Source organism: Carex rostrata, chromosome 13 (genome assembly GCF_964058835.1).
Source record: "Carex rostrata chromosome 13, lpCarRost1.2, whole genome shotgun sequence".
Taxonomy (NCBI): domain Eukaryota; kingdom Viridiplantae; phylum Streptophyta; class Magnoliopsida; order Poales; family Cyperaceae; genus Carex; species Carex rostrata.
This window is the reverse complement of record NC_135930.1, coordinates 6,832,713-6,844,492: the sequence shown is the minus strand read 5'-3', so window position 1 is coordinate 6,844,492 and position 11,780 is coordinate 6,832,713. Positions and strand designations below refer to the sequence as shown.

General features: G+C 33.3%; 2 protein-coding genes across 3 annotated transcripts; one reads left to right on the top strand and one right to left on the bottom strand.

The window, feature by feature from the left end:
- Window positions 1-236: 236 nt before the first annotated feature.
- Window positions 237-3,804, top strand: LOC144564221 (DUF1995 domain protein, putative (DUF1995)). Its single transcript, XM_078313795.1, has 9 exons — window positions 237-526; window positions 957-1,044; window positions 1,293-1,409; window positions 1,611-1,693; window positions 2,025-2,139; window positions 2,370-2,461; window positions 2,574-2,639; window positions 3,360-3,453; window positions 3,604-3,804. The coding sequence occupies exons 1-9, from the start codon at window positions 276-278 to the stop codon at window positions 3,715-3,717; spliced, it is 1,020 nt and encodes a 339-aa protein (XP_078169921.1). The 5' UTR covers window positions 237-275; the 3' UTR covers window positions 3,718-3,804.
- A 365-nt stretch (window positions 3,805-4,169) lies between these two features.
- Window positions 4,170-7,581, bottom strand: LOC144564220 (WRKY transcription factor 72A-like). Of its 2 annotated transcripts, XM_078313793.1 has the most exons (5): window positions 7,371-7,581; window positions 7,027-7,116; window positions 6,229-6,789; window positions 5,881-5,994; window positions 4,170-5,143 (listed from the first exon to the last, which is right to left on the bottom strand). In XM_078313793.1, the coding sequence occupies exons 1-5, from the start codon at window positions 7,464-7,466 to the stop codon at window positions 4,214-4,216; spliced, it is 1,791 nt and encodes a 596-aa protein (XP_078169919.1). In that variant the 5' UTR covers window positions 7,467-7,581; the 3' UTR covers window positions 4,170-4,213. The 2 variants fall into 2 exon arrangements, with proteins under 2 accessions (XP_078169919.1, XP_078169920.1); XM_078313794.1 differs by lacking the exon at window positions 7,027-7,116.
- Window positions 7,582-11,780: the final 4,199 nt, after the last annotated feature.

Below are 11,780 nucleotides of genomic sequence, written 5' to 3'. Positions count from 1 at the left end.
CACAACACAAAGAGAAACACAAAAAACAAAACAAAAAAATGAAAATAATAAATACATACATCCTACCAAAACAGTGTTTTGCAACATTTCCTTAATCTGGTGATTTCCGTCATCATTGTTCCTCTTCTTTTGCTTATGACGCCGAAATTCAGTAATTAAAGAAAAAATGGAGAATTCCAACAGTTTGTCTAGACTGGAGAGGATCGTACAGATAACGGTTACCAACTTACCATTACTCCTCCATGCCACACAAAAGAGCAAAAATCTTTTGAGCGATGGCTTGTGCTCTCTCTCCGTTTCTCAACTTTTCTACTTCTTTCCACTGCAACCAATGGCCCCAAACTCAATTCCCCAGTGCCTCACCGATTTCTCTCCGTCTCTTACCCCCGCCAAGGAACCACCAAGTCACGCTCTTACCACGTGCTAAGTTTGACAAATTTGATGGCTCTGATGCGGCCACGTCGAATACCAACGGTGATGATCAAGCGAGCCCCATCCAAGAGGTTGAGAAACCCGAGGATGACAGGTTGATTTAGAATCTAATCCTTGTTATAGCGTGATTTTTCACTTTGGCCCTTTCTAAAATGAAATTTGATTTCTCCCTATTCATGTCAGTTAACCTCATACTTATAAACATATGGAAATACTAGATTGGCTATACTGTGAACATGTAGAAAATTTTTCATTCAATGTACTAAGTTTTTAACAAGTTAAACAGGTGGCTAAATGCTAAATTTTGGGGAAAAAAGGGTTTCAACATGTTGCTGTTGCATTCAACTTTGACAATTAATCGAACGGTCTTTTTATTTTGTTTCTGAGAAACATCTGTTATTGTCATAAGAAGCTAAGGGTTGATTGTTTTTCCAGTTCTTCCTGTATTTATCTTGGAAGAAAACCAAAAAAGAAAGAAAAAGAGAAAAGTTATTCTATATTATTTATTTATTTTTTTTTTATAGTTGTTTGCCTTCAGACTTGGTGGGGGCCATTCGTCAGTCTGGTGAAGCAAGCGCCATGTTTGTCAATGCCGGAGGAATGCGTGCCATTGTATGTCAATTTGAAAAAAAAAATTTGTTTGTATTTTGTGTTAAAATATAATAGTTCTTTTTTTTTTAAATTATGTATAAGCAAAATCAGAGCATCATCAAAGCTTTAATAGCATAAATGGGTACATTGCACAAAATTTTAGAGGAACAAGTGTATACTGGACCAAGATAGTTCGTAATTAGAACATGCATAGTTAACATAAATGGGTACATTGTTTAATCAAACTTCTTGTTCTACTAATCGTGAAGGTAGAGCTGCTGATACCTGAATTACAATTTCTAAATGAGATAGGAGCTCAGGCTGATGTTTGGGAATTATCAAGGGTATTTCTGGAAACTCTTATGGAAGGAGCCGGAGGAACCCAGGTCTGAGTAAAAGGTTGTCAAATTAAATATATTGCTGTTTTCACCTTCCCAATCATTCAATATAGAATAAAGCAAGTCTCTAATATATATAAAAGGCTATAAAATTCATCAAAATACCCTTCTATCTTTTAAATTTGTTTGTTCGTTAACCCCATTACTTGAAAATAATTGTATGCCTTTCTTCTGTTTTTTTTTTTACAGAAAGTAAAAGCGATATTTCCTGATGCAGGGGTTGCTGCTCTACTGAAGTACAATTGGACGGATGCAAAGTTTGGGTGTGCAAGGTGCAATTCCATTACATCACTCATTTTATGCATAGATCACATTACCACCTCCCCACAAAAGCCTGGTGCTGAATTTTCCCTTGAGCATTTATTTATTTTTCTCAAATTGCCAGTTAGAACAGCTTTTCGCTGCAATAACTAATAACTACAAACTATACCATTTCTGGTACCAGTCAATGAGTCAAATAGGCAGCACTCTCCCCCACTTAACATCTGTATGGAGGTTTCCGAGAAAAAAATGTTTGCAACTAGAAGCATCTATTATCTTTCTTGAATTAAAAAAATTTCAATTGTATTTTTCAAATGTTCAGTTGACTGTTCTTAATTTCAGCTTGGGCGACCGAAATCCAGTAGATAAGGAGGATGAAATTGTGGTTATGATAATCCCTGATTATCAAATGCTTGAGAAAGTCGAAATAATTGCAAATCGTCTTTCTGATGACCCGGTAGGAAATATTGGTCCTAAAATCTTAGCATTTTTTCGTGCATTATTTTTTGTATGAAGGTCAGCATCTCTCTCACAAACAAGAGAAATGAAGATATGCTAGAGCTCTTAGTAAACAAAAATGAAACTTCTTACGTAATTTGCCTAAAATGGTTCCCTGCTTTGAATGATATATTTCAATGGCACTAAAATCAGTTCTCATCCTGACTTTAATATTTTGGTAACTTACAGCCAAGACCCCTTATAATGTGGAATCCACGCCTTGTGAGTTCAGATGTTGGAGTTGGGTTCAATGTTCGCAATTTACGTAAGAAGTTTCTAAGGCAAGATTCTCATTTTACTTTCTTACTTATTATACTTGTTTTTTTCGGCATCAGTCACCAGACTGCACCCTCTTGACCTGCACTAATATTGTTGTGCTTTTTCTCATCTCAGCACCTTTACCACTGTCTATTCAATGAAGCCACTAGATGATGGTGCAATCTTCAGATGTTATCCTGAGTGAGACAAGATTTATGTTTGTTACATGTGTTAATTCAGCCTATAATTCAAGAAATCACAACCTATTTTTATAAATATTAGAAAAAACAATATTGTTTTATTAGAGTTGGGGTATGCTGCTTTGTTATGTAAGAGCCCTTTCTTACCACACATCCATATTTCCGATTTCAGAGTTCAAACAGTCAATTAGAACTGCTCAACATGATCTACATATGAAAATATCATGGGAAACCAAATTTTTACATTCTTTAAAAAAATTGTACTAACTTTTTAGATAGGTAGCAAATCGCTGTTTTTAGATGATTATGTGGACCATAAAAAATGGGCGATTTTCTATCTGCCTAAAAAAATAGTAAAACAATTATAAAAAAAAAATTAAAATTTGGTCTCAAAGGACATTTTTATATTGAGATCATGTTGAGTGGTTCGGATCTGCTGTTTGAACTTTGAAATTGGAAATATGGATGTGCAGTAAGAAAGGACACTTCATTAAACACCATAGCTCTTTTAAATGCAAGGATCCCCTTTTGAACAAACCAAAGATAGAATAATGCAAATATCAGAAACAAAACGTGTATACACTTCATTAGAATTTAGAGATTTAAAGAAGGGCTCATTAATATTGTAACATATTGTACCTAAACATACAATTAAAATATATGACCTTACTTTTTTTAAAAATTAAATTCTATTAACTAAAATATATTTCCTTTTTTCCAGCACGTGGAAAGTGTTTTATGATGATAAGACTAGGCCAAATAGATATTTGCTTGCTAAAGAGCTACAAGTTGCACCTACTTCGACCGATATTGAGGTAAATTCATTTTCTCAGGAACACTACAAAATAAATACTAGACCAAAAAGCCACATAGTCTTTGTTTATTAGATAATAAGACAATTATTGTCCATACTGCAATGCTGTTGACACCCCACATTTTCTGACTCATTTGATAAATGAAAGCAGATAATATTCAGAGAACTGGCAGGAGAATCAGAAGGGAAGGAGGCTTCTGCAATAGATCAAGCCATGGGTGTATTTAGTTCTTTCAGTAGATTCATGAAAGCTATTTCTAAGTAGGCTAGACATCATAAAAAATATATTATTGGCAGGACCTGTTGAAGACATTATGAAAATCCATATATTGGTATGCTAGACTTCATGAAACTTTTTTTTTTATTTGATGCACTTTTTTTCTTTTTTTTCAAAAGTCAACTTTAAGAAGAAATTAGAAAATATTAAAAGGATTATTGCCAAGACATTATGCAATGATACAAGGATGCAAACTAGGAGACTTCTATTAGTTTGTTTCTAGCTGCTGCTTTTTTTTCTTCACAGCATAGTTTTCAATAAGGTTTACACAGACAGTTTGGGCCTTGATTCCTTGATTTGTACAATTTCAAAACCAACAATGAATATCCAAAGAATTGTCCAAGTGAATGTCTATCTTCCATCACACAACACAATCATCAATTTTAGATATGTACAAGTTCAAAAAACAAAACAATATTATGGTAAAAGCGGGTTTGAAAAAAAACAAAATAATGAAGCTAATCTTTATATGAAAATGATGCATTCAGCTAATTCTATCCTTTTTCTCCTTTGGAGAAGTTGAGGTGCTCTTAGAGCTTGGAAAACCTAAAGAAAACATCACATTACTCCCAATTTGTGTACTTGCGTTCTGTGCATTGGACTTGGTACTCAAGAAACTTGATGCACATGGTGTAGCCGAGTAGGTCGACGAGCTAGAAGACCCCAATTGCTCTCCCCATTTAAGCCCATGGGTTTGGACTGGGGCATCTACTCTTGTTTGGGCTGCTTGATTCGGCCCCTGATTGCCGACATACGATGTGATGGCAGCTGCCAATGCTGACTGAAAACTGGGGTCTGATGTAATCGCCTTAGCAATCGAATCTGTTAGCAAACTCGGTGTCGAGCTTGGATTCGAGGTCGCATTCATGTTTGCTGTCTTTTGTATGTAAGAATTCAAAATTGAATCTTGGGTTTGTTTACCTATATGGCTGAAAGAGCCTAATGGGCTTTTGTTGTAGTGTTGTTTCCCATAGCCCAAGTAACTATTGGACCATAAAGTTGAAATTGAGGATGATTCTGGTGAAGAAAAATTAAAACTTGTGGAGGGGTATTTTGCATTTGTTGCGAGCCGGTTTATTGCGAAAGGTTGTGTGGTTGATGTTGGTTGTGTAGTGAGGTCTAGGGTTATGGTTGGGTATGAAGGGGTTGAGGAAACCGATGCGGTTGGAAAGAAAAAGGGAGGAGAAATTGAGGCATCTGATTGGCCGAAGTTGAGGCCATGGAGGCTAGCAGATGAACCAGAGAAAGTAGCAGGAGTGCTAATGGTTCGTGAAGAGGTTGAACCAGACATTAGCATAGAGGCAGCAGCTGAAGTTGTGGATGCCATAGCAGTGGCTGAAACCGGGAGCGGGTGGCTGTGGGTCCCCTCATAGGTTGTGATTAATATGGACATGTCATCTGCACACCTTTGCACCTTCAAGTTTCAATGAAGAAAAATTCAATCTTCCAATAATAGGATAATCGTTGATGCAGCAAATTAAATGTTTATTTTCTTTTTAATATTGTTAAGCCTATATTTAAACATATAGCTTATGACTAGCCAATCTAACTTCGTCTTCATTATATATGTACAAATTTAAGGGACTCTCCTAAAAATTAGAAATTTAATGAAGTCAACACAATATTTGAACTTATCTTCTTTGAATTTTTCCAAAAAGCATAAGAAAAGAAAATTACAATGAAAAGCGTCACCTTGTCGAATTAATTAATTGTATCATTAGCAAATTATTTTTACAGCCTAAATTAGTCTATCTTAAAACGATATTTACCAAGACCAGAATTGTTGATATCTTTTGGTTCTCTAGAGTCGTGTTGAACAAATCATTTCAAAATTACTGACCAACTTGATATATATTGAAATTAATGCACATGTAACATGAGGTGCAATTTTCTTCTTTTTTTCCGATAGTAAATAGTAACTTCCATTGACCCAGTATTTCAATTCTTTAGAAACGTCACAGTTTTTAGCATCCACGGAGAAGATATAGATTTAATAATTCAATTTTTCCAACCCTGGTAAAATTTCAAGTTGACACGCCATGGATTTGAATAATCACAGCAATATTACCTTCATTATGTGTTAATTTCTCTTTCTTGCTAATGAAGGTTCATTTAAACTCGGAAATTAATTATATGGAAAATGTCAATTACCTGCTTTCTAACCGGGCAGCCTGGTGCAACAGTGCATCGGTAATATGCTCGAGGGCATGGATTTCCTTTAGCAATTTTTTGTCCATATTTCCTCCACTGGCACCCATCATTCATCTGTCACAAATTCATAATAAAAATTAAATGAAAAATCCCCCTAAATGTATACCTTATAGAGGCTCACTAATTATCTAGTCAATATCACTTATTATTTGTTTGCCACAGTAACAAATGATAACTCATTCAACCCCAATGATTTATTCCATCCATGCTTTCGCAGATTCCTTAATATATTTTGTCCAGAGAAATCAGCTTCTACGTATTAATTGTTTGAAGTTAAAATTTACTCACCGTCGGAGTGTCGCATCTAGCTCTGACAGAAACCCTAGTTTTCTTGACCTGAGGCTGCTGGGACAGGTCATCGTCATCACCTCGCATGTTCTTCCTTATTTTACCAGGTGGCCATGGTTCCCCAGACTCCTCATCCTTTGTTTCATCAGAGCTATTGTCAGAACTCAAACTCAACACATTAGCCTCACTTTTTGAATTACTAGGCCCTTCAAACTTGCAATCTAGCCCCAGTTTAAGGCACTCTTTCTCAATTTTGTTATCTTTTTCGTTTCCTTTGATATTGATACATGACTTCTCTTCCTTTTTGTTGAGGCCACCTGATGGGATTGTGCTACCGAGGCTTAGAGAAACAAGCTTGTGCTCTTCTTCTACATTCATAGGAGGCACAGTAACAGAATTGAAATCCTTTACTGTTTTATCCTTTCTTTGTTCCATTATCTCAAAGTAGTGAGTTTGAAGCGACTGATAATCGTCAACTACACGTGTTAAGAGGCTTTTCAATTTCTCATTCTCTTCTCGCACTTCACCCATTTCAACCTTTGTTGTCGCCAGTGTTTGCTCCTGTGGTCAATTTACATGTGTTATACTCGAGTTAACGAGACATTACAAATAACTGCTATAATTTTGGACAATCCTGTTAGTTTCTGTTCTTCTATTTACTTTCCTTTTTCCTATTATTATCTAAGTATGGGGTATATATATGGCCTACAAGCTAAGTATCTAACTAAATGTTTTTATCAAATATAAATATCTTTGTATAATTTTATATATCCATCTAAAATGTATGGTGAATCTAACCTGGGTAAGCAACATGTGTGGACTTGAAGGTGATGGTTTTGATGATGAATCTAGTACTGGAAGCTTCTCAGTTCCGTTTGAAGTATGAATCTTTATGAAATAGGAAAATATTACAAAGATGAAATAGTGAGTAACTAGCTTATAGCATGACACAAATATAGACAACCAAAAAAAAGATCTCATGAAAGAGGACTGTATCCTTATTTTTACTCAAGAAAAAAACACTCATTAGAGAAAATGAAACAAAAGAGCAAAAGAGCCTATTAAAAAAAAAAAATACATCATGTTGACATCTCAAAGGACAAAGCTCTAGAGATAGAAGAGAGAGTAATTAATGATGGTACCTTCCCAAAATCTTCATTCTCTCTTCCATTGAGTTGATCAGGCTTTGTATCCTCCGCCATCGTCGATAGTCTTTTTGCTCTTTTCGCTACCTCCATTAATGGAACCAAATGAATATGGGAGCTACTTTTCTAATGTTTGTTTATCCTATGTCTATTTTTCCTTCATTGCTCCTAGCTAATCCCCTTTATAGAGCCAAGGTTAGACCTCTAACCTCTTGGACTTCTAGTAATAAAAATAACCCTAAATTAAATGCTTATCTAAAATAAGAAAGTTCCTATATATCTAACTGTCAAAATGTCAACACGAAACCTCATGTGCTGACTCAATTAATAGAACTCTAAAAGAAACTTCAAAATTTTTAAATGAAAAAACGGAGAATAAAGAAAAAAAAGATAAGTTCAAAATATTGAAGATTTCAACGTGTGAGGCATGTTGTTTAGTTTTAGGTTTAATTTTCATTTTAATTTGGTTTGTAGCCGTACTTCCAGGATACCTAACACCATACAAGAAATGCTTCATGTCTCCACCTAAAGATACTTCTTTATTTATCCTTTTATTCACAATCACTTAAAATTTGAAGATAAGCCACCACAATATGAAAAAGGAATATCTATGTATTTACGTATATAATAATTGAATAATTCTAGAGCGAATTCAAGTTCTTAAATACATCTTGTCTTATTATTTGTTTATTTCCAATATAAGATCAAATTAAGTGAAATAAACTGACCCTATATCTTAAGATATATTACATATGCATTATATATAAAAGTTTTTTGTACATAGTAATACCTATTTTTCCACTGAAGAAAAACAATTAACAATTGCACTATCTGATCTTCTAATGCCATGGCCATTAATTACCACCTCAATCATTTAATAATTTTAATTAGATACACATATAAAAGAATAACAGAGTTCATAGAAGTTATATTTACAATTTCCTTCAATTGTTATTCCTCCAAAAAAATGGCATTTTTTTTTCATAAAGACCTCGTAAAGAAAAAATTAAAAGTGAACTTAGATCCGCGCGCTGGATCAAAGAAATATAATAACTCGGAGATAGAATGATGGTGCAGAGCGTAATGCCATTAATCAAATCTCATGCTTGAGTCAAAACCTGCGTCTGTTCTGAGTCCCCATTGGCTTGTACTTAGTCGCCTCAGCATATTTTTTTCTCGTCTTGCACTTATTCTATTCTATTGCATGTGGATGTATAATATTATATATTTATATATGAGCTCTGCTATTGGCTGGATAGAAGGATACCAAAAACAGACCCACATTATTTTTTTAAATGGCAAAATGTACGACGAGTAAATTGTAGCATATTGGATGAAGTTTTACAAATGATATATTAATTGACGACAGTATTAATTCAAATGCTCCAATTAATATCATCTAGAAAGTTTAGCGCTTTAATTTTTGCGGATAAATCACTGTCAGTTCTTAAACGTTAATAAATGAATAATATTGAGATCTACATGATTATACTTAAGAGGAGTGCTTCATTAATTATGTGATATATAATACTCAAATTAAATTACATCAATATATTAGCAAATTAATGGTTGACACTTATCAGTGATATACCTTACAATTATTTAGCATTGATAATCGACCAACTCACATATATATGCAAACATATTACTATAGATCCGAAATTTTTATTTCTACCATTTTCTGAAAAAAAAAATTAACCAAAAAACTCTAGATTTCTAAAGAATTCAAAATCTACTACGGCTGCAGAACACTTGTGCAGACTCAAATATTGAAGTCCGTACTATGCCGATGCGATCCTAGATTGAGGTCCGCACCAGTATTTTGCGGTCCATCATTTTTTTTTTGGTCCCTGATTTCAATTTTGAAATAAAATATTGGGGCTGCATCGAAATCAAATATGAATTTCATAATAAAGTTTATTCCTCTCAGAGGATGTGAATTCCAAGAAAAATGAAATCGTGGACAAAAACAAATGATGCGGCTGCAGAATACCAGTGCGGATTTCAATCTGGGACCGTATCGGCATGGTGTGAACTCCAACATTTGATTCTGCACCGGTGTTCTCACTACAACAAAGTAAACACTTTTTTGCGAGGGAAAAAATGCATTTGTGACGGTAGTCCATCGCAAAAAGAAAAAGCTGAACAATGAGAGTAATCTGTCGCAAAAAGTTACTTTTTTATTCTCGTGAAAAGTGTCTCATTCTTGTTGTGAATATGTTGTCATAGTAGATTTCAAATTTCTCATAAAAGAGAATTTTTTGGTTTATTTTTTTGAAACAAAATGCTAGAAATAAAAATTTCATACTATAGACTAGAGAAAATAGCCTCCCAATTTCGCATTTGCCTCACTAGCAATAACAACTGATAATGTTAACATTTGATTATTTCTGTATGTATAGTTTTGTGTTCAATATTTTTCATGTTAAACAAAACTAAATAGTCTACTTTTTTTTCTTTTGTTTAATAAAGGACCTTTGTACATTCCAGTATATTTTAAATACTATTTTCAAAAATTGAATCTGCAACCTCTCTGTAGAGAAAGAAGACTTGTGCCACTGCACTAAACTTGCAATTATCATATATAAATATTAAATATGATAATATTAACAGTTGGTTTTATTTAGTGCGATCATATACAAAATATTTAAACATTAAATTAAATGCCGACAATTAATTGGTATTGATAAGTTATTAATGTAGCTAGAACATTATTTCTTTATAGCAAGAATATATATATCCTAAACAACTGTTAGGAGAGACCTCCATATTACTGGATCACTTGAGATAATATTGTTAGTTTTATATTATAGATATGTGCAGTTTGAGGTCTATCGAGATACCTATTGCAAAAATAAATGTCGGAAAAGATTGTCAGCTTTAGCGCAAGTTCAGTGACACCAAGCAATTCTCGAAATAGTAATTTTAAAACAAATATAGATCTAGTACTTGTCCAAACGATTTTGTTAAGGTGTTTGACTGGGATGATTAATTTTAGATCCAGTTGTCAATACAAAGTCTCTGTCCATGTTGCCAATTTATGAAAGCCACTTCATTATTCTTCTCTTATTGGTTGGAAATAGAATAAAAAATGTTAGTGGTCAACTATGGGAACATTTATGACAAGTCAATGAACAAGGCTAAAAACTATATAATTTTATGCTTACAGGCACTACTCTTTGGGATATTATTAATTAGATTGGGGGTCAACACCAACTATATATTAATTTCTTTTGCCTCGGTGGATGGGGAAATAAAATTCGTTGTATAGTTTGTCTCAAAGCCCTTTTCAGATGTCACAAATTATATTTCTCCTCTAATAATATTGAGTTTGGCTAGTATAACATCAGTGTCATTTCAGTCTATATAACACCAATTATAAAATCTAACAAATCGACTTTGAACAGTGAATCCAAACCGTTCAAACCGATCTACTTCATTAGTTGTGCGTTTACATGCAAAATTTATAACTTTTCAAATTTATTTAGTATTAAGTCAAGCGGTCAAATGTGTGAGTTTTTAAGTTAATTTTAATACTTTAATTTTTCAATATTTTTTACCGCTTGATTTGATGCTAAAATAACTCGAAAATATAAAAAAAATTGTATATAAACGCATCACTCATAATGTAAATCGGTTTGAACGATTTGAATTAGTTGTTCGAAGTTGATTTGATAGGTTTTAGAGTTGATGTTATATAGACTGAAATGACACTGATGTTATACTAGTCAAACTCAATAATATTTGCCTTAACTTCAACAATTGCTTTCTAATCATATGAAGTACGTAGAAGCTAGGGTTTATATATCATCTTAAATAACTGAAAAATTCTAGTTAATTCCAAAACCGGATTATATTTAATTCGAAATCTATTCAGAACTTACAAAACAACAATAATAGATATCAAGCTGCTTTAAGATTCGTGCCGGTCCGTATTCTCTACAGGTAACTCAAAGTTTGAATTATCCAGAAGATGTGAACTCAATTGAATACCAAGATATCATCTTCGCAATATTTGATCTTAGGAGCTGTAATTTCATAATTTTAACTTTTAATAAAATTAGAAACAAGTACACTTTTTTGTTATTTATCAATCATAAAGGATGTATGCTCTCTTATAGGTTCCTTAAATTGTGTATATATAGATTTTAAGGGTCTAATAATAAGGTTGTAATTAAATAATACGATGACTCCTAGTAGTGTCCAAAATGCAAGATCCCCTCTTTGTTTTTTTTGAAGGTTCTCTTTATTGTTGTTAAGGCCATTCCATAATAAAATACAAAGTCAAATTAGACTACAATTTAGTACAATATTTTTTTTTTTTATACCTGCCGACTGTATATAATTTTTTCATTTCTTGTGTGATGATGCCACTTCTTTCCATGTCAACAAATGTTCGTCCATTTT

Bases quoted from the DNA above. Each gene is read 5' to 3' on its own strand.
- LOC144564220 (XM_078313793.1), bottom strand. From the start codon at position 7,466: ATGGAGGTAGCGAAAAGAGCAAAAAGACTATCGACGATGGCGGAGGAT. The intron at 7,117-7,370 runs GTACCATCATTA...TATTTCATAAAG, and splicing joins AGAATGAAGATTTTGGGAAG to ATTCATACTTCAAACGGAAC. The intron at 6,790-7,026 runs GTTAGATTCACC...AATTGACCACAG, and splicing joins CACACATGTTGCTTACCCAG to GAGCAAACACTGGCGACAAC.
- LOC144564221 (XM_078313795.1), top strand. From the start codon at position 276: ATGGCTTGTGCTCTCTCTCCGTTTCTCAACTTTTCTACTTCTTTCCAC. The intron at 1,045-1,292 runs GTATGTCAATTT...CTAATCGTGAAG, and splicing joins CCGGAGGAATGCGTGCCATT to GTAGAGCTGCTGATACCTGA. The intron at 2,462-2,573 runs GCAAGATTCTCA...TTCTCATCTCAG, and splicing joins TTACGTAAGAAGTTTCTAAG to CACCTTTACCACTGTCTATT.